The sequence below is a fragment of the Choloepus didactylus genome, chromosome 12 (genome assembly GCF_015220235.1).
Source record: "Choloepus didactylus isolate mChoDid1 chromosome 12, mChoDid1.pri, whole genome shotgun sequence".
NCBI classification, from domain to species: Eukaryota; Metazoa; Chordata; class Mammalia; order Pilosa; family Megalonychidae; genus Choloepus; species Choloepus didactylus.
Window position 1 is genome coordinate 25,035,078 of NC_051318.1, and position 22,349 is coordinate 25,057,426.

General features: G+C 43.0%; 1 protein-coding gene across 5 annotated transcripts in view; it reads left to right on the forward strand.

The window, feature by feature from the left end:
- The window catches only part of CARS2 (cysteinyl-tRNA synthetase 2, mitochondrial), a 116,260-nt gene extending 93,935 nt beyond the window's left edge, over window positions 1–22,325 (forward strand). For 2 of the 5 annotated variants that reach the window (XM_037800651.1, XM_037800652.1), the window contains 4 exons: window positions 11,654–11,777; window positions 13,925–14,023; window positions 20,574–20,780; window positions 21,394–22,325. In XM_037800651.1, the coding sequence (XP_037656579.1) occupies window positions 11,654–11,777; window positions 13,925–14,023; window positions 20,574–20,780; window positions 21,394–21,465 (502 nt within the window). In that variant the 3' untranslated portion in view covers window positions 21,466–22,325. The remainder of the gene's footprint in view (window positions 1–11,653; window positions 11,778–13,924; window positions 14,024–20,573; window positions 20,781–21,393) is intronic. The other 3 variants (XM_037800654.1, XM_037800655.1, XM_037800653.1) reach the window with 2 other exon arrangements.
- The last annotated feature ends 24 nt before the right edge of the window (window positions 22,326–22,349 follow it).

The following is a 22,349-nucleotide window of genomic DNA, read 5'->3' on the forward strand; positions in this document are numbered from 1 at the left end:
GCCCAATGAACTCCAAATAGAATCAATCCAAATAAACCCACTCTGAGACATATTCTGATCAGACTCTCAAACACTGAAGAGAAGGAGCAAGTTCTGAAAGCAGCAAGAGAAAGGCAGTTCACCACATGCAAAGGAAACAACATAATACTAAGTTGTGACTGCTCAGTGGCCACCATGGAGGCGAGAAGGCAGTGGCATGACATATTTAAAATTCTGAGAGAGAAAAATTTCCAACCAAGAATACTTTATCCAGCAAAACTCTCCTTCAAATTTAAGGGAGAGCTTAAATTTTTCACAAACAAATGCTGAAAGAGTTTGCCAATAAAAGACCTGCCCTACTTCAGATACTGGAGGGAGCCCTACCAACAGAGAAACAAAGAAAGGAGAAAGAAATATAGAGAATTTTAACAGACATATATAGTACCTTACATCCCAAATCACCAGGGCACTCATTTTTCTCTAATTATCACGGATCTTTCTCCAGAAGGGACCATAAGCTGGGACATAAAACAAGCCTCAAGAAATTTAACAACAACAACAAAAAAAATTGAATGTACTCAAAGCACATTCTCCAACCACAATGGAATACAAATAGAAGTCAATAATTTTTGAACTGTAACTCCACTATTTGTTTCCTACAAGATATAAAATACACAAACTCTAATGACAAATCAGTGGTTTTGAACTCAATGTAAAATATGTAATTTTAGACAACTATATAAAGGTGGGGGAATAGAGGAGTATAGGAACATAGTTTATGTGCCCTGTTGAAGTGAAGTTGGTATCAAATAAAAACAAGATTGATATGGATTTAAGAGGTTAATTTTAAGCTCCACAGTAAACACAAAGAAATTATCAGAGAATATAACCATAGAGATGAAAAGTAGAGTATGGGTTAAGAGAAATGGAGGAAGGGGCAATGGGGAGTTAAGGAATGAGTGTAGGCTTGCTGTTTGAGGTGAAGGGAAATTTCTAGTAATGGATGGTGGGAAACAGCATTACAACATTCTAAATGTGATTAATCCCACTAATGGAAGGCTAGGGAGGGGGTGGAATGGGAAGATTTAGACTGTATATATGTTTCCATAACTGGGGGGGGGGGGGGGGGAGACAGTCTAAATAGATGACAATTGAATGCCAAGGATGAACTTGGATGGGATTGGAGGATGGAGGACAGGAGGCTCAAAGGGACACAGTTGAGACATAAGGAAAAGGAAATATAGAATGTAAGCTTCGTATCATTGTTGAATCTCTTGTACTTAGCTGCGCTTAATGGGATTGCATAAAAGAATGTTCTTGTTCATGGGAAGTGTATACGTGAATTATAGTGTATGTTCAAGGATGTGTGCAGCTAGCTCTCATATGTTCAGAAGACAGAGCAATAGATGATGGATGATAGGGAGGGAGGGAAAGAAATAGCGATGTGACAGCATGTTAACGTTGGTGGATTGAGCTATCGGGGGAGGGGGGTCAGGGTATGATGGAATTCTGCGTATGGGGTTAGTATTGTTTTTGCAACTGTTCCTATAACTTTGAATTTATTTCAAAATGAAAAAAAAGAAGAATTAAAGTAAAAAAGAACATCCCATACTCCCCATCCCTCTCTATTATTCATTTACTTTTTGTCCTCATTTTTCTATACATCTGTCCATACACTGGATAAAGGGAGTGGGAGCCACAAAGTTTTCACAGTCACATGGTCACGCAGTGTAAACTATAGAATTATATGATCATCTTCAAGAATAAAGGCTCCTGGGTTGCAGTTCAACAGTTTCAGGTTATTTCCTTCTAGCTATTCCAATACACTAAAAAGAGATATCTATCTAATGCATAGGAATAACCCCCAGAATGACCTGTCGACTCTATTTGAGATCTCTCAACCACCGAAACTTTATTTTGTTTCCTTTCTCTTCCCCCTTTTGGTCTAAGAAGGCTTTCGCAATCCCACTATGCCAGGGCCAAGCTCATCCCTGCGAGTCATGTCCCACATTGCCAGAGAGATTTACACCCCTGGGAGTCATGTCCCACGTAGTGGGGAGGGCAGTGGGTTTACCTGCAGAGTTGGCTTAGAGAGAGAGGCCACATCTAATCAACAAAAGAGGTTCTCTGGGAGTGACTCTTAGGCACAATTTTAAGTAGACTTGCCTCTCCTTTGCAGTAAAAGCTTCATAAGGGCAAGCCCCAAGATTGAGGGCTTGGCCTATTAAATTGGTAGTCCCCAATGCTTGTGAAAATATCGTTAATTCTCCAGGTGGGGAAATTTAATATTAAAGGGGTTGGCTTTTAACAATGGGAATTTATTAGCTTACAGTTTGAGGCTGAGAAAAAGGTCCAAATCAGGACATCATCAAGACAATGCTTTCTTCCCGAAGACTGGCTGCCAGAGATCTGAGGGTCCTCTGCCACATGGCGGCGTCTGTGGGTCCCCCTCTTCTCTTCTGGGTTTCATTGCTTTCAGCTTCTTGCTTCTGTTGCTTTCTCTTTCTCTTTATATTCATGTTGTTTATAAAGGATTCCAGTGAAAAGATTAAGACCCATCCTGAATGAGGTGGGTCACACTTTAGCTGAAGTAGCCTCATTAAAATGTCCACCTTATGATGGGTCCACACCCACAGGAATGGATTAACTTTAAGAACATGCTTTTCTGGGATACATGAAGCTTCAAACCACCACAACTGGTAATGCCCAAATATGTGGCTTTCCCCCAGAAGCCAGATGTGGGCTGCTCCTTAAGAAGAGGGAAGTGTTTGAGCTGCTGTGGGTTTCTGAGGGGGGAATAGGAGGAGAAGAAGAGGGAAGGAAGACTTCCTAGAAATTGAAGACCTTTTATTAGAAAATGTGGTGGTATGGAAGGTACATGGACCTGGGCTTTGACAGGAGCCAGACAGACCTGGCTTTGAATCCTGGCTCCTTACCTCGGATCACTGTGGCCTTGGGCAAGTCCCCCATCTCACTGGGTGAGAACTGAAGAGACTCTTCCTTTGTGGGGTGGTTGTAAAGGTTATAAGTAATGTACATACTAGGACCATGCTTTCCCTGTGCTTGTCAACATTTATTCATTTTATAAAAGATAGTGCTTATCACTATTTCATAATTAAAGGAGGATTTACATTACCAGTCACTGGATGAGTTAGACCTTTGAGGAAGGAGTGCATGTCAAGGATGGGTCGGGGGACAGGAATTAACAAGTCTGCTGGAGGTAAACGCCTGTCAGGTTATCCACCCTTCTCTCAGTTAATAGTAAAGCTGCTGTCACCAAAGGAAGAAACGCAGACTTGTGCAGTGTACAGACTGCTTGGGTCGGGTTGTATAGATTCAGAACTAAAAAGAAGGATGTTGTAAAAGATAAGAGATCAGACATTTGACTTACCAAGACCCCTGTAAAATAAATTAAAAATAAAATAGCAAGTAGGGAAGAAAAAGTGGACTCTTAACATTCCTGATATTAAATATGGGGATATTTTATTAAAGTTTCGGTTCTGTTGCTTCATTAAATGATTAAACATGTTTGTCCTTGTCTAGTACATCGAAAAGTTTGACAGATTCAGGCATGATATCAAACAGAGCTTTTCTAGGATGGTGAGAAACTGAAATGGTTTATAGAACCATGGAACTCTCTCTCTCTCTCTCTCTGGAGACCAGGAATGAAACGTGCGGTGTGTGTATCAGACATTTACTGACTGCTGACCTTGTGTCAGGACCTGTACTTGGAACAGGGGAGCCAGAGAGTAAAAGCCATGTTCCTCCTCTCTTGAGGAATTCATAAGAAGAATAAAGAAGTCTGGACTCGTTTGTGGGCTGAAAAGCTGTTAATTACAGCAGGGGGAGCCTTGGGGAAACACTCAGAGGATTGGGAGGGCCATGATGCGGTCCGGGATCCAAAGTGGTTGCATGTGGCTGGGAACTGTGTCAGCAAGACTTAGCAGTCTCTGGATGGCTGGGTGAGGGAGGGGAAGGGAGCCTGGTCAGTGCTTTTTTCTGTCTTGGGCAGTTAATGGGGTGACTCCCTAAGGTGGAGAAGACAGGAAGAGAAGATGGGGTGAAGGGGAAGATGCATTCCATTTATATCATTCAGGTTAGGCCAGGTTATGCTTTGTAATACATAACCGTGGATCACAGTGGCATAAAATCACAGTTTATCTCTCGTTTGTGCCACTTGTCCACTGTGGGTCAGCAGAGGACCTCTACTTGGGATGGCCACTCGGGGGCCCAGGCTGATGGAGCATGTTGACCGCTGCCATGCCAGGAGGAAGAGAAGAGTTCTGAGGAACCTGGCAGCAGCAAAGAAATGCTCCGGCCCAAGAGGGGCACATCACCTCTGCTCACAGCTTAGTGGCCAGAATTGGCTGGAGGGCCCCACCCAGCCATGAGGTAGCCTGGGAGCGCAATCCCATGTGCCAATAAAGGGGGAGATGAACTGGGGTGAACAGTACTCTGCTGCAGATACCAAATGGGTATTTGTGGCAGGAAGTTAGATATGTGAGTCTACACCCTGAGGAGAAGTTTGGGCCAGAGATAAAGATTTAGGAATGGGCAGGATTGAAGCCATAGGTGTGCAGGAGAAAAACGTAGAGAGAGAGAAAGGAAGGCCAGAACGGATGAAGCCCAGCAGTCAGAGGCTGCTGGGAATTAGGAGTCTGACATGGAAGAGAAGGAAGGGGAAAGCCAGGAGGGAGCAGCACCTGGAGGAGGTCAAGGGAAAAGATTCATTTTCATGCCAGTGGATGCAGAAAGGTTAGTAGAAGAAGGACTGAAAAGCAGGAGGTTGTTGATGACCCTGAGCAGGAGCAGTTTCCGGGCACTGGTTAGAGGGTAATGAGAAGGCGAGGAATTGAGCCCATCACTGGAGACTACTCTTTGAGGGAAGCTTGACAGCAAAGGAAGGGAACTAGAGAGGGCTATAGCCGGAAGGTGACACAGGTGAGAAACGTGCTTGTTTCTATGCTGAGAGGAACGAGACAGTCAAGAAGCAAGAGAAGGGGTGATTGAGGACTGTGGGGCCTGCACAGCCCAGGGGCCAGGCTCAGGCAGGGAGGCACGGAAGGGAAGTTGAGGGGGTTCCCATCAGTTGATCTTTATCCTTTTTCAGTGACTCGTAGAAATGACACAAGTTTACCAAGACCTGGATGCAGACAGGAAGTAGTGGTTCTAGTCCCAGCGAGGACACCTGCAATCCTAGAAACCTGATTCCAGGACTCAGCCCTGCTGCTTAGAGTCTGTGAAATACCGGGCAAATTTACCCACCTACCCTATGTGAAAGATTCTCATGTTTTAGAAGTTATTAATATCTTACGAGTTACTGTGAATATTAAATGAAATAGTCATAATATCTTAGAGTTATTAAGAATATTTAATGAAATAGGCACATAGAAAAGCATCTGACACCAAGTTTGGCACACAGAGTGCCAGTTTCCTCCTCGCACCCCCCTCTCAGGTTCCGACCCTGAGCTGTCTTGAATCCTCAGGCCAGCCCAGTGTGCCCTGTTTTCCCTCACACCTGCAGAATCCTGTGCTGCTTTAAAAACTGTAGCACTTGACATTTTTTACAGTGCCTTGCCCTTCTCCAGATTCCTTGTTACATCATCACAGTAATTCCTCACAACTTAGCACTCGTGGAAGGGAGGGCTGCTGCGTGCTTGGTCCAAGTCAGAAAGCCGAAAGCCAGACGCGAGCGAGACCCGGGACCCGGGGGTCCTGACTTGGTGCCCAGGCATCTGCCCACTCACCTCATCACTGTGCTGGGTCCTGGATGAGTGATGGGGACATGGTGCCAACTTCCCCTCCACCTAAACCTTCACTTGTTACTTTTTTTGCATAATACATTTGAATTACAATTATGGCAGTATTTTCTATGAACTCTGCTTAATTTTTCACAAATCATTTTTTTTCTTTTTTTAATGTAATTTTATTGAGATCTATTCACACACCATACAAACCATCCAAAGTATGCAATAATTGCTCCTAGAATCATCACATAGGTGTGCATTCATCATCATGATCAATTTTAGAACATTTTCATTACTCCTGAAAAATAAATAAAAATAAAAAGGAACACCCAAAATATCCCATACCACTTATGCCCCCCCCCCATTATTGACCCCTAGTATTGGTGTGGCCCATTTGTTACTGTTGGTGAAAGAGTATTAAGATACTACTGTTAACTATAGTCCATAGTGTGCAATAGGTACGTCTGTTCCCATATACCACTCTATTATTAACTCTTCGTAATAGTGTCGTACATTTGTTTTAGTTCATGAAAGAACTTTTTAATATTTGTACAGTTAATTTACAGTCATCGCCCACCACAAGAGAAACTGTGTGATACAGTCCCATGTTTTTACCTCCAGCTTTCCTTTTGGTGACACATTCACCCCTCTACCACATTCACCCACAATTCAGCTCTGTTAATTATACTTCCAAAAACATGCTACCGTCACCTTTATCCATTTCCAAATGTTTAAGTTTGACTTATTTAGAAATTCTGCACTTATTAAGCAACTGCTCCCCATTCTTTGGCCTCCTTTGTATCCTAGTAACCTATATTCTATATGTTATGTCTATGAGTTTACATATTTTAATTAGTTCATGTTAGCGAGAACATACAGTATTTGTCCTTTTGTGTCTGGCTTATTTCACTCAACATAATATTCTCAAGGATCATCCATGTTGTCACATGCTTCAGAACTACACTCTTCCTTATTGCTGCATAATATTCCATTGTATATATATACCACATTTTGTGTATCCATTCTTCGGTTGATGGACACTTGGGGTTTTTTCCATCCTTTGGCAGTTGTGAATAATGCTGCTATGAACATCAGTATGTGAATGCCTGTTCATGTCTCTGCTTTCAGATCTTCTGGGTATATCCCGAGTATCGGGATTGCCAGGTCATAAGGTAACTCTATACTTGCCTTTCTCAGGAACCACCAAACCATCCTCTACCGTGGCTATACCATTTTACATTCCCACTAGCAGAGAATAAGTGTTCTTATTTCTCCACATCCTCTGCTACACCTGTAGCTTCCTGTGTATGCTTAATAGTGGCTGTTCTAGTGTGAAGTTGATATCTCACTGTGGTTATGATTTGCATTGCCCTCATGGCTGGTGAAGTTGAGCATCTTTTCATGTACTTTTTAGCCATTTGTATTTCCTCTTTGAAAAAATGTCTATTTATATCTTTTGCCCATTTTTTAATTGGGTTGCCTGTCTTTTTATTGTTGAGGTGTAAGATTTCTTTATATATACTGGATATCAAACCTTCTCAGATATGTGGTTTCCAAATATTTTCTCCCATTGAGTCGGCTGCCTTTTCACCCTTATGACAAAGTTCTTTGAAGCGCAGAAATACTCAGTTTTGAGGAGGTCCCATTTATCTATTTTTCTTTTGTTGCTTCTGCTTTGGGTGTAAGGTCTAAGAAACTACCACCTATCAGTAGATCCTGAAGGTGTTTCCCTACATTTTCTTCTAGAAGTTTTCTGGTCCTGGTTCTTATATTTAGATCTTTGATCCATTTTGAGTTAATTTTTGTATAAGGTATGCAATAGGGGTCCTCTTTTATTTTTTTGGATATGGATATCCAGTTCTGCCAACACCATTTATTGAAGAGACTGTTCTGTCCCAGTTGAGTGGACTTGAGAGACTTGTGAAAAATCAGTTGGCCAAGATGGCAGCATAGAGAGGAGTGGAAGCTAGTTAGTCCCCCTGGAACAACTATTAAACAATCAGGAACAACTAGTAAATAATCCGGAATAACTGCAGGGGGACAAACGTGACCATTCACTCATCATACATCAGGGAGGAATGCCCGAGATCGCGGCATAAAATCTCTAAGTAAAAACTGTGGATCCAACCCAGGAGCCCCCTCCCCCCACAGCCCGAGCTGCAAAGCCACATGGTGCTAGAGAGAAGCTCTCTCCCAGCAAGCAAATATACCTCAGCTGAGCTCAACTCGGAATTTAATTAACAAGCGTGGACTGCTTGCTATGAGCTACGAATCCCCAACAAGTAGACAGAGGCTTTGGGTGATGACTGGCCTTGGAGAGACAGAGGGTGGCCATGGACTGGCCCTGAAGGAGTCTTTCTGTCTCCATTTCTCAGTGGAGAAAGCCTCAGCCATTTTCTGTTCCCAGCACTCTGACCCAGACAAGGATGGAGAATGCACAGGCAGTCTATTCAAATGCTAATGACCTCTCCCTAGAGGGGGTGTCTGTCTTTCCTAAGAGGAAAGGGGTGGGGCCCACCTCTACTATCCGCCTTCCATTCAGAACCAGACCCCAGAGCCTGGGGGAAAACAGCCATGGGCCATACCTCCTTACACCAGTCTGGAGTTACAGACTGACAGGCACCACCTGCTTGGCAGAAAAACACAGTGACCTGAGGCCTCACACAGTGTACCAATTTTCTAAGACACACCCTCAGGGAAACAGGATACTGAAGATTTCTTCCTTCTGGGACCTGAGCCCGTTCTGGTCTGGGAAAACCTGAGCAGGGAAACCAAGGAAACCATGCCTAGACAACAGAAAACTATAACCCACACTAAGAAAAACGAAGTTATGGCCCATCAAAGGAACAAACTTACATTTCAACTGAAATACAGGAATTGAAACAACTAATAATAAGTCAATTCAAAAAGTTTAGGGAAGATATGGTGAAAGAGATGAGCCAAATAATGAAAACACTGGGCGTACATAAGGTAGAATTGAAAGTTCAAAAAACCAACTGGCAGAATCTATGGAAATGAAAGCCACAACACACGAGATGAAAGACACAGTGGAAACATACAACAGCAGATCTCAAGAGGCAGGAAAAAACACTCAGGAAGTGGAGAACAAGGCACCTGAAAGCCTACACACAAAAAAACAGAGAAAAGAATGGAAAAATATGAGCAACATCTCCAGGAACTTAAGGACAAAACAAAAAGCAAGAATATACGTGTCACTGGTGTCCCAGAAGGAGAAGAGAAGGGAAAAGGGACAGAAACAATAATAGAAGAAATAATCAATGAAAATTTCCCATCTCTTATGAAAGACATAAAATTACAGATCCAAGAAGCACAGCATACCCCAAACAGAATAGATCTGAATAGGCCTATGCCAAGACATTCAGGAACTGGAGAACAAGGCACCTGAAAGCCTACACACAAAAGAACAGATAGAGAAAAGAATGGAAAAATATGAGCAACGTCCCTGGGAACTTAAGGACAAAATGAAAATCAGGAATGTACATGTCACTGGTGTCCCAGAAGGAGAAGTGAAAAGGGGCAGAAGCAACATTAGAGGAGATAATCAATGAAAATTTCCCATCTCTTATGAAAGACATAAAATTACAGATCCAAGAAGCGCAGTGTATCCAAAACAGAATAAATCTTAATAGGCATATGCCAAGACACTTAATAATCAGATTATCAAATGTCAAAGATAGAGAATCCTGAAAGCAGCAAGAGAAAAGCGATCCATCACATACAAAAGAGGCTTGATAAGACTATGTGTGGATTTCTCAATAGAAACCATGGAGGCAAGAAAGAAGTGGGGTGATATATTTAAGATACTGAAAGAGAAAAACCACCAACCAAGAATCCTATATCCAGCAAAACTATCCTTCAAATATGAAGGAGAGCTTAAAATATTCTCTGACAAACAGACAATGACAGAGTTTGTGAACAAGATATCTGCTCTACAGGAAACACTAAAGGAAGCACTGCAGACAGAAGGGAAAAAACAGGAGTGAGAGGTTTGGAAAACAGTTTGTTCAGTTTACACAGCAATGTAAGTACACTGAACAAAGATGACTCTGAGTATGGTTGAAAGAGGAAGGTTGGGACCATGTGGGACACCAGAACAAAAGATGAAGGATAAAGACTGGGACTGTGTAACTCAGGGAAACCTAGGGTGCTCAACAATTGTAAGAAAAGGTACAAATACATTTTTACATGATGTAGAACAAATGAATGTCAACATTGCAAGGTGTTAAAAATAGGGTGGGATTGGGGGGGAAATACAATCCATGCAAACTAGAGACTATAATTTACAGAAACATTGTATTATGCTTCCTTAATATAACAAAGGCAATATACCAAAGCTAAATGTATATGGTGGGGGGGGGGGTGGATAGGGGAAGGGTATGGGACTCCTGGCAACATTTTGTTGCTTTCTAGCTGTCAAATTTTGGTGTTTTCTTTTTGTTGTTATTGTTGTTTGTTTTTCTCTTTCTCTTTTTCTTTTGTATCTCTGCCTTCTTTGATTCTTCTTCCTTCTTTGTGGAAGAAATGGAGATATCCTTATATAGATAGTGGCGATGGTGCTGAATACATAAATATATGACTATACGGGGAACCAGTAATTGTTTACTTAGGACAGAATGTATGGTGGGTGAACAAAACCATCTTAAAAAAAAATGGGTTGATGAAGAAACCTTGAGGGCACTATACTGAGTGAAATAAGACAGACACATAAAGGCAAATATTGCAGGGTCTCACTGATATGAACTAATTATAATATGTAAACTCACAGACATGAAATATAATTTACCAGGATATAGAATGAGCCTAAAGAATGGGGAGCAGTTGCTTATTAGGAGCAGAATGTTCAACTAGAGTGAACTTAAACATTTGGAAATGGACAGAGGTGATGGTAGCATGTTGTGAGAATAACTAACAGTGCCGAAAGGTGTGTGAAGGTGGTGGAAAGGGTAAGCTCAGAGTCACGTATGTCACCAGAAGGAAAGTTGGAGGTTAAAAGATGGGAATGTATAAAACAGTGAATCTTGTGGTGGACAATGTCTGTGATTAACTTCACAAATATTAGAAGTCTCTCTCATGAACTAGAACAAATGTTTGACACTATAACTAGAAGTTAATAATAGGCATATAGGACAAAAATTTATACCTATTGCAAACTATATACTACAGTTAGTAGTATTTTAACATTCTTTCATCAACAGTAACAAATGTACTATACCAAAACTATGAATCAGTAATGGAGGGGGGCGTGGTTAGGGGTATGGGAGGATTTGAGTTTCCTTTTTTTTGTCTTTATTTCTTCTCTGGAGTAATGAAAATGTTCTAAAAATTGAAAAAAAAATTAATTGTGTTGATGGATGCACTGCTCTGATGGTACCATGGGCAACTGATTGTACACTTTGGATCTTTGGATAGTTGTATGGTATATGAACAATCTCAATAAAAATAAAATATATATATATATATAAATCAGTTGGCCATTGGAAGGTCTATTTATGAAGTCACCATTAATTTTTAAAACCATTATGAATATGCCCACATGTACGTTGTGTGCTCAAATGCAGTTTTTAATTTGGTAAAATGACAATTGTGACTTGATCTTACATAGTTGAGATTCTGTTAAACAGAGAACTAGCTTAATACTCCAGGGTCCAGCTTATTAGAAAGAGGAAAGGGTAGGACTCTCACAAGCCTTTGTGAATATGACAGAGTCCCCCAAATTAAAATCAGTGGGCCTTCTCCTTGGGAAATACTTCTGCTGCTGGAAGACTGGACAGGTGCCTTGAGACTGTTGAACTAATAATCATAATGTCTGGTGCCCGTGATTGAGGGATGCTGGTGGATTTTGCTTCTTATTATAAGGTTTCCTCTTTGAATAATTGACTCATTTCTTTCCTTATTTTTCCTCAAAGGCTAACCAACACAAAGGTGGCTGTAAAGGCTGCATTTGCAGATGATTTTGACACACGGAAAGCATTTGATGCCGTTATGGACCTCATTCACCATGGGAACAGACAGCTTAAGGCAGTTACTAAGGTAACTCATTAGGACAGGGCAGCTCCCATAGTCCTGCTATTTAGTGCAGATTAGCTGTGTGTGCGTGTGTGTGTTTTCTAATAAGGAAAGAAAAGAAGAAAAATCTGCTAACTCTCTGGAGTGACTTCATTTTCCACAGCTGGTGGTTTCCAAGCCTCTACTGAATAACGCTTTTCTTCTTTAAGAGTTCCTGGAGCTTCTTTATTTTGGTTTGTCTCTGTTGACACCCGCAGAGGCGACAGCACGCCCTAATGGAATATTAATGGGCCCGAGCTCACTGAGTTGTGAGAATTAAATGTGGATTTCTGTAAAGCACTTGGAACAGTTCTTGGCACACTGGCCAGTAGCATTGCATGTTGCTAACATATGTGCTGCGTAACCCTCCTGTTCATTCGGAGACACGCTGTGGAATCTGAATTTGGTGAAATGGGGGAGGAAGCTGTGAATCAGGGACTCTGACTCCGCTGCTCACCCAACCTGTGTCTTGACCCTTCTCTGTGCCTTTGTGCTCCCTGGAGGATGCTCTGAGAATGTTTTAACTCCAAAATTCTTTGATCCAATAAGAGATTCTAATTGTGTTTTCTCCTCTTAGAAAACATTTTTTACTTATCCACCCCATTTGTGACACTTTCTTATAGAATAGCTTTTGAATAGGATTTTCTTCCCCAAAGATCCATTTACCCAATGCAAGTATTACACAATCTGCAGAATTAGTGTTTTGATTTCACTAAGCAACCAAGGGTTTGAACCTCAAATTACCTAATAACATGGGGACCTTTTGAGTGTTGGACTAAGACAATGAAGAAAAATAGTTTCAGTCAAACGTGCATTTATTGTGTGTTCTCCTTACTAGGTCCTGGGCCTGGTAGATGGACCATCAGGGCATGGTTCTTGCCCTTGGAGGCATTTCCAATCTGGGGAGCCCATTTAATCATTAGCTAATCTGAAAAGCTGAGGCAGTGGGAAAGACCCTATTTAAGGTCGTCTTTAGGCCTTTCACTTCCTTCTAGTAACACATTAAGTTCTGGTTCATATTCTTCAAGTCTGAGTCCTTCATCTCAAGTAGTTCAGCATCTCGATGGATGGCTCTGTCCCTGGCCATATTCAATTTTGGATTCATCGCAGATGGGGCCAGGTAATTGCATTTTTAACGCTTCCCAGGTGATCTTGGGGCAGCTAAAGGTCCAGTGGAAAAACATGTTTGACAGTCAGGCTGTGGTAGTTGGGAGAAATGAAAATTTAAATCAAAACCTGGTGCAGGAGTACTTTGCCCGCTGTTGCAGAGATCAAGCAGACCCAGTGCAAGTACTTGTGGATTACCAGGGAAAAACTGCTCTCTTTAATAAGCATTTCTAGCATGTGAACATTTCCCTTTTTAACCAGCCAGTGATGCCTTTCACTCTTGGCTTTCAATTTGTTTTCTTCCTTCCCTCCATTCAGTTGCCAGCACACTCCCGTGGGTCTCAGCTCTCATTGCACGCAGTGGTTCTTTGTTCAGAGGGAAGTGGGAGGCAGGAAGAGGGTGATTAGAGAGTGAAGCCCAAACCTGTTCTAAGGGAAGGCAGGGAAGAGCCTATGAAATGGAACTGCTTTTGCAACTTTAACTAGCCCAGGTGATTCTCCTCCTATCGCCATCACTCTAATGGTGTAAAAGAACTAAGGCTGAAGTCACCTGCTCTCTGTCCTTGTCAGTTTGGAGACTCGTAAGCCAAGCCTGAAGGGAAATGCAACACGTTTCAGGATTTTCTCAATATTTATTGACTCAGAAATTCAGTCCTTTTCCCACTTGTTCTCTGTTTACTATGTGTCATGTATTATATTACATTGTCACGTTTAATCCTAAAGTGTCTTTTGCACTGTAAGCACTGTCATCCCCATATTACAGATGTTGGTAAACCTAGGTTTAGAGAGGTTAGGTGACTTTAGCCAGTCATCTGATTCGCTAGTGAGTGGCAAATCCGGGATTTAATCCACATTGATGCTAGAGCTTGTATTTTCATGACGTAGGAATTTTAAAGAAAGGCGACGGATGGGTGTAACTTTTTGAAGTCTTTTTTCTTTTATATTTGAGTTAAGAACTAAAACATCCTTTCGTACCCTTATGTCAACTTTGATTTTAAAGTGCCCAATTGGGTAATCTGTTACAGGAACCAGGTGGTCCTAGAAGCCCTGCTGTGTTTGGCTCCATGATTTCCTACATTGAACAGTTTTTAGAGACTGTTGGAATTTCTCTGGCAAATCAACAGGTACATCCTTCTCTTTTAAAAGCTTCATTATGGGAATATCTACATGGTAGTAAAATAATTTCTCCTTTTAAAATTTTAATCTGATAATTATAATGCTAAATTAATTCATTTATATGCTCAAAATTATATTACTTTAAAATTAGACACACTCAGACCTAACATTTTATTGACTGATTGAAATTGAAATGATTCTGTTTCTACAGGGGGCAAACTTTTATTAGCAGAACCAGGAATTAGTCGATTTTAGCTACAAAGAGGAAACTCTTATCAATTCTGTGCGTAATTGACTTCTATGCGTAATTTATTTTGAAAGAATCTTAAAAGTTTACAGAAAAGTTACAACTACAGTAAAATAACATTTTTCCTGTGAACCATGTATAGTACATTGCCAATCTGAAACCCCGTCACCTCTGAAGACCTTACTGTGTTTCCTATAAACTAGGACAATTAGTTTATAACTATAGTACACCAACAAAATTGGTAAATTAACATTGCTTCATCACCACCACCTAATCCTCAGACCCTGTTCAGGCTTCACCAATTGTCTGAATAATGTCTTCATAGCAAAAGGATCCAGTTTAGAGCCACCTGTTCCATTTGCTTGTCCTGTCTCTTTACTCTCCTTCCATCTGGAACAGTCCCTTGGGTCTTGTGCCGGTTTGAGTGTATTGTATCCCCCAAATGCCATTATCTTTGTGGTCTTGTGTGGGGCAGACATTTTTGGTGCTGGTTGGATTTGCTTGGAATGTGCCCCACCCAGCTATGGGAGATGATTCTGATGAGATGTTCTCATGGAGGTGTGGCCCCGCCCATTCAGGGTGGGCCCTTATCAGTGGAGCTATATAAATGAGCTGACTCAGAGAGAGGAGACTAACAGTGCAGCTGGGAGTGATGTTTTGAAGAGAAGCAAGCTTGCTAGAAAGGAACGTCCTGGGAGAAAGCCGTTTTGAGGCCGGAGCTTTGGAGCAGACGCCAGCTGCCTTCCTAGCTAACAGAGGTTTTCCGGACACCACTGGCCGTCCTCCGGTGAAGGTACCCGATTGCTGAGGTGTTACCTTGGATGCTTTGTGGCCTTAAGACTGTAACTGTGTAGTGAAATAAACCCCCGTTTTATAAAAGCCTGTCCATCTCTGGTGTTTTGTATTCTCCAGCATTAGCAAACTAAGACAGATTTTGGTACCAGAGAAGTGGGGTGCTTTTGCTGCTGAGTTTGCAAATACCAAACATGTTGGAATGGCTTTTTAAATGGATAAGGGGGAGTTTCTGGAAGAGTTGTGAAGAGCTTGATAGAAAAGGCCAAAACTGCTTTAAAGAGACTGTTTGTGGAAATATGGACTCTAAAGATACTTCTGATGAGGACTTGAGCAGAAATGATGAATGTGTTGTTGCAAACTGGAAGAAAGGTGATCCTTGTTTTAAAGTGGCAGAGAATTTGGCAAAATTGAGTCCTGGTGTCAGATGGAAGGAAGAATCTGGAAGCAACAACCTGGAATACTTAGCTGAGGAGATCTCCAGACTACGTGTGGAGGACATATCCTGGCTTCTCTTTGCAGCTTATAGTAAAATGTGAGCAGAGAGAGATAAACTTAGAACTGAACTCTTGGGTTCAAAGAAACCAGAAGTTGATGGCTTGGAAAATTACAGGCTTCCAGGGGGTGGAATCCCAGAAGCTACAGCCCAACATGAGGATGCAACCAAACATGGAACCCAGCTGCCATTTCAGTACAAGCCAAGATTGGAAAAGGAGTCAAGCAGAAAGGATTTGTGGAAAGTCCTATTGTCTGATGGCTTTGACCCCTGCATGCTTCATGCAAAGCCAACAGAATTTTTGCGAGATCTTTATAGACAGAGCCATTGCTGGTCTGGACTGGAGGAGACAGACAAGGAAAAAATTAAAGGAAAAATCTCTTCAGAGACAGAGCCATGGAGGTTGAGGTCTGGAGTCAGGAGGTCTCGGGCTGGGAGAGCGGAGCAGCCCACACGCATGGAAAGGGTGAGTTTGCCCTGGAGGTCGAGGGCGGGCCTTCCGCCTCGTTGCTCAGGAAATGTCCTGCCACCCCAAGCCCCAAAGAGGGTGGAGCACATTCCCAGGGAATTGGGGAGAGCCTGGCTGCCACCACGCTGTTCTGAAGGGGTTGAGCGTGTGCCCCGGAGATGGAAGGGAATCCAGGAGCTGCCCCAATGTTTGAGGAGGGTGGGGCCGAGAAGGTGGTCTCCCCAATGTGTGGAAATGTTGGAGCACTCACCCAAGTATTTGGAGAGAAAAGGGCTGCCAAAAAGGCCCTTGGGAAGGGTTAGGCTCCCACTCTCTCAAGCCCCAAGGATGCAACGTTGTTTTGTTAGTGACTCTCAGACTTTGAAATCTAATGGAGTTTGTCCTGCGGATTTTAGGAACTGTTTTGCTCCTGTTAACCCTGTTTTCCTTACTGTTTCTCCTTATGGCAATGGAAATGTTTATCCTATGAATGTCTCTCCTTTGTATATTGGGAGCACATAACTTGTTCTAAGTCCACAGATCCAAGGCTAAGGAGAATTGTGCCTTAGGACCCACCATGCCTAAATTGATTTTGATGGGATTTTGTACTTAACTTTTGTTACTGAAATGATTTGAGTTTTTGTGGTATTGTGATGGAATGAATGTATTTTGTATTTGGAAAGATAATGTCATTTTGGGTTCCAGGGGGTGGAATGTGCCGGTTTGAGTGTATTGTGTCCCCCAAATGCCATTATCTTTGTGGTCTTGTGTGGGGCAGATGTTTTTGGTGCTGGTTGGATTTGCTTGGAATGTGCCCCACCCAGCTGTGGGAGATGATTCTGATGAGATGTTCTCATGAAGGTGTGGCCCCGCCCATTCAGGGTGGGCCCTTATCAGTGGAGCTATATAAATGAGCTGACTCAGAGAGAGGAGACTAACAGTGCAGCTGGGAGTGATGTTTTGAAGAGAAGCAAGCTTGCTAGAAAGGAACGTCCTGGGAGAAAGCCGTTTTGAGGCCGGAGCTTTGGAGCAGACGCCAGCTGCCTTCCTAGCTAACAGAGGTTTTCCGGACACCACTGGCCATCCTCCGGTGAAGGTACCCGATTGCTGAGGTGTTACCTTGGATGCTTTGTGGCCTTAAGACTGTAACTGTGTAGTGAAATAAACCCCCATTTTATAAAAGCCTGTCCATCTCTGGTGTTTTGCATTCTGCAGCATTAGCAAACTAAGACAGGTCTTTCTTTGACTTTCATGACCTTGATACTCAAAGGGCAGGCCAGTTACGTTTCCTGACGTATCATCATCTCAGGCTGTGCACCTTTGGCAGGAACACCACAGGAGTGTGGAGTCCTCAGGGCATCCAGTCAGGGGCGCCTGCTTTTGATCGTCTATTGCATTGCTGACGAGGCTCACCCTGTTGTCTTAGTAATCAAGGTGGAGGCTCCTAGGCTTCTCCACTGTTACTTTTTTTGTCCCTTGAATTAAATGTACTTTGTGGAGAGATGCTTTGAAATTATATAGATATCTCATTCCACATAAAATTTTCCTTTTATTCATTTGCTATATCAATATGGACTCATGGATTCCTGTTTATTCAATGAGTTAAAACCGTTACTATCATTTATTATAAGGCTCCAAACGTCCCAGATTCAGCCAGTGGGAGCCCTTCCTAGGTGGCTCCAGTGTCCTTTGGACATGTCCCCATTGTTCTTTTGGCACTTCCATGCTTTCTGGCCATGACCTTGCAGGCTCATCTTCTACTTTTGCTACTCCAACCCAAGGATCATCCATTTCTCCAAGGTTCCCCGGGTACTTTTAGTAGAGAAAGGTATTTAGAAGTGAAGATCTGAGCGCTAGGTATGCTCATTCCTCTCAGGTTGTAGCTGTTCCCAGGCCCTCTCAGTGTACAGAGCTATGAAATACACACGTGGGTGCAGATGCATATATGTATACTGTACACTCAAATACATTATCCAAATATTTCTGCATCTATCTTTATTGAAATCTAGGAGTTACCACCAATTTCTCAATTCCAGTCAACAACGTGGTTCCTTCAATTTTTTTCCCTTTCCATATGTAACTCCCATCTCCGATAGTGAGAAACCTGGCTTCCGGTGTCCCAAACATATTTACTTATCTTATTCTCCCTGTACATTGCCCGTTTCCCTGTGGGGACACTCTTGTCACCCACCTAGAGCTCTGAGACACTGCTTTGTCACACCTAGGCAGGATTATCACCCTGGGCCGTCCTCCTTGGGCTTCAGCACCCACACCAGGCTGCCCCTCCATTTAGGCGTCCACCTTGCTTGGCTACACCTAATGGCCTTAGGACTGAATCGCTCAGGAAGGAGAAAGGAAACATTTTATACACAACAAATTCTTTTCTCAAGTTAACCTGGAAAAAAGTTTGGAATGTAGTGACTGCAGTGTTTTAGTTTTCCTTGGTTGCTCAAGGAAATAATATGCAGTGGGTCGGCTTCAACAATGGGAACTTACTAGCTCACAGTTTTGAGCCTGGGAAAAAGTGCAAATCAGGGCATCATCAAGGCAGTGCTTTCCCCCTGAAGACTGGCTTCTGGGGCTGGCTGCCAGTGGTCCTTGGTCCTTGGCTCCTCTGTCATGGGGCAAGGACATAGCGGGCTTTCTCCTTTCTGAGGTTCTCCATTGAATTTCAGCTTCTGCCTGCCCTTTGTGGCTTAATTTTTTGTTCTGAATTTTACTCTGCTAATAAAGGACTCCAGGAATAGGATTAAGACTCCTCCTGACTGAGATGAACCACACCTTAACTGAAATAACCTCATCAAAAGGCCTTACGTACCTTGGGTTCACACTCACAAGAATGGATTAAGTTTAAGGACATGTTTTTCTGGGGCATATATGGCTCCAAACCCCTACATGCAGTAACAGTGTTAACAGGTGTTGCAGGTCGTCAGACTTGTTCTTCCCCAGCTGCTCTGCAGGCTCCTGCCTGCCTGCTGCTTCCCACGTGGCCCCTGCTGGGCACTTCTGCCAGCCTCGGGTGCACAGGCACGGCATAGATGACAACTCTTTCATAGATGAAGGGCATAGGCCATTTCAGCTCAGAAACCCAGCACCAGGGGATCCCCTGTTCTGGGACTCAGGCCTGCAGGGGTGTGCTGGCTGGCGGTCGCCCGGCTGTCCCTTTGCCTCTGTGACTCCACAGCACCTGGGAGTGAGGCTCCTGGGTCTCTGAGGACCTTTACTGCTGCGGATTTCTGACAACTCAACACAAAAAGAACTGTAGGATCTTTGTGATAATTTTGAAGGCTGATTTCTTGATATGTATCTATTATGTGGTAGTTTTAATTTCCTTTCTTGGTGAGTCTGTCAGGCAGTTCATATAAAATTCTTTAACTACTGGTCTGAGATGACCAAGCATTCAATGTGTGTATTCATTTTTAGAGGAGACTGTTCAGAACCTGCTATTGACTAAGCAAAGGGATATTTGGCCAAGTTGTGTCTGGCCCTTGGCAAAAATAATTCTTTCCCCTCCCCCTAACTTCAAGTGCTGATGTCTGTATTCACCTGGGCTCACATTTTTGTAATAACAAGAATTATCTTTTATTTTGTAAGCAAGTTGTACAATGTTGTGGGTTCCATTTCTTATTTTACATATTAAACACATTAAGCAACAGCTGTATCCTCCAAACCATTAGGATCCATTCTCCATTTTAGAAGGAAGAAATGAGAGGGAGGGAGGGAGGATTTCTGGCTACCTCAGTTCAAATCTTATTTTATGTGGGATGAACCACTTTTGTCGAAATTTCTGCAGCTGAGCATTGAGATTGCTGGTCTCAGACTATTCAATTAAAACAGAACGTGTATGTGGGTGCATGTGTGCACCTGGTGGACCATATGGGACATGTCCCGTATTACCTTAAATATTTGGTTACAGTGAATATATCTGATAAAAATGATTTCATTAGTTGACAAGGCTTAGACTTCTAGACTCCTTAGTGAACTAGATGGTAGAGACATCTTTTTACCCTGTAGAGTGGATTTCTCAGAATAGTAGCATGAGTCATGAATCACAGAAGAGCTTGTTAATGCAGCTTCCCTGGCCTCACTCCTTAGGTAACTGTGAGGTCTGCAGTGAGGGCCCTGGAATCTGCACTTCCAACAAGCACCTGGTACAGGTAGTCCGGAGCCCACATGGAGAGACTGTGCAGCAGGGGGAGAGCCTTGTTCTGCACATCCCACCAGAGCCCCCCTTCTAACTCCCAAATGGTTTTCAGAAACTGTTACTTGGATGACTGAGATATTCAAAATAGATGTGGTTGTGAGAAGGGCTGCTGCTTAGCAGGATGCAGGTGTCAACAGCCCAGCAACTACAGAGCTTCACTCTCCATCCCTAATGGAAACAGCTAGCCCCTGAGTTCTTTATACAGAGGCCCAGCCCCTGGGGATGAAAGGGAGGACTGTGGTAGAATGGTCTTGGCATAGAGTGCACTCTGACCACACCAGCAGAGCACGGTCTTCAGATTCTGATCATGATGTGGGCCTAACTTCACTGTCCAGAACCTCGCTGTGTAACGCTGCCTTGCCTGTATTAAGTTTATTTCAGGAGACAGCAGCTCAGCTACTCTGCACAGTGTGGTTGACGAGCTGGTCCAGTTCCGTCTGAAGGTACGGCAGTATGCCCTGGCCACCCAGGAGGCCAGCAGGGAGGCCCGGCAGCAGCGGCTCCTGGAGCGGCAGCCCCTGCTTCAGGCTTGCGATGCCCTGCGCAAGGACCTTGCTGTCCATGGCATCAACATCAAGGTAAGCCACTACCCACGAGGCTGTGTGGGCCTCCCTCTGGCCAGTGGGGGGACAGTCACCCTCCCACTACATGAAATGAGAGCTACATGAAGAAAATGTGTACCAAGATGCTTTGTAAGTTCATAAGCATCACGCGTGCATGCAATGACTGTTAAGACTCTTAATCATCATCATCGTGCTGATGTTTGTGAGGAGAGAAAGCCATCTGGAGAGAGACATCATGGGGGCCAGATTTTCAGATTACTATGTCTTGTTTTGTAATGATCTCTTAAACAAAATACTGCCATTAATCCTGGCAGGTCAGAGCTGGAAGGGACGCTGAGGCGCAGTTGTTGTGTGAGCTCAAGGAGCCAGGGGCAGAGAGGACTAGGTTCCTAACGCAGCCCCACACCTGTTCTTCCACACCACCTAACCGTACGCCTCCTCCGCCTTGACCAGGATGCTCTGCACCAGGCCTTTTGCTGGAAGGCAGCACTTGTTTTGTTTTAAAGCATTAAGGATGGGCAACATGTTTAGTCTCATTCTTTGAAATCTGATTGATCTCACCTATTAAACCCCTTGAGCCAGTGTGATATCCAGACACACAGTTTAGATCTAATTTTTCTTTTTACAGGACAGAAGCAGTACAACATCTACATGGGAACTACTGGCTCAAAGAACATCAGACCAGAAAACAGAGAACTAAGGATTAAATAAAGCCATGTGGAACTGGAATCACACTTTCATGACAGGTTCTATGCTTCATTGTTTACGATAAAAACTTTATATTAAAGTTTTTATTGTGGCTGTTAAGTCAATATTAAAATAAACTGATAACTTTCCCACTGGTGCTTAATAACTATGCCTTAAAAATTAATTTTTTATAGTACAAGTGGCCACAGACACAAAGTTCACTTTAGTAAAAATTCATGTCAAATATACAGTGGAAGCCAAGTCAGCAAATGTTGTGTTTAGGAAAACACAGCCGGTTGTTATGTCTGAAGATATGACAATGTAGGACAGTAAAACCAGGAACCCAAAGAAGCGTGATGTGAGACAGCATGTGCTCTGCTGTAAAAGAGGGGGAAACACATGGTGCCTGGGGCAGAAGACTGCGTGGTCCAGGGCTGACCGCCAGAGGTGAGCAGGACTCAAAAAGCAGGTGGGGATTCTAGCAGCACCCTCCATGAGTCCGTCACCCCTTTGTCTTAAGCAGGGGGAAACACACACAGGATATGGCTGCTGCCCCACTTTGTCTTAAGCAGGGGGAAACAGGGAAAGGGAAACATCCCAGTATCTCGGGAATTCCAGGCAGTGCTGAACATGGGAGGCTTTTTCCCCACCAAGGGGATAATATATTTTTACATTTTCCTGATTAGAAAAGAAAATGGGTTCTTCATAGAAAAAACAGAGCAAAGGAGAGCTCCTGCAATCATACAAACACAGTTAATATTTTGAAAGCTATATTTCATCTTTTATTCTGTGTTTAACCTCTTAAAAGTAAATTGGTTGTCACTGTGTGTGGCGAGTTGAATTATGTACCCCAATTTAGACATATTCTTGATCTTGATCTGCATTCCTGTGGGTGTG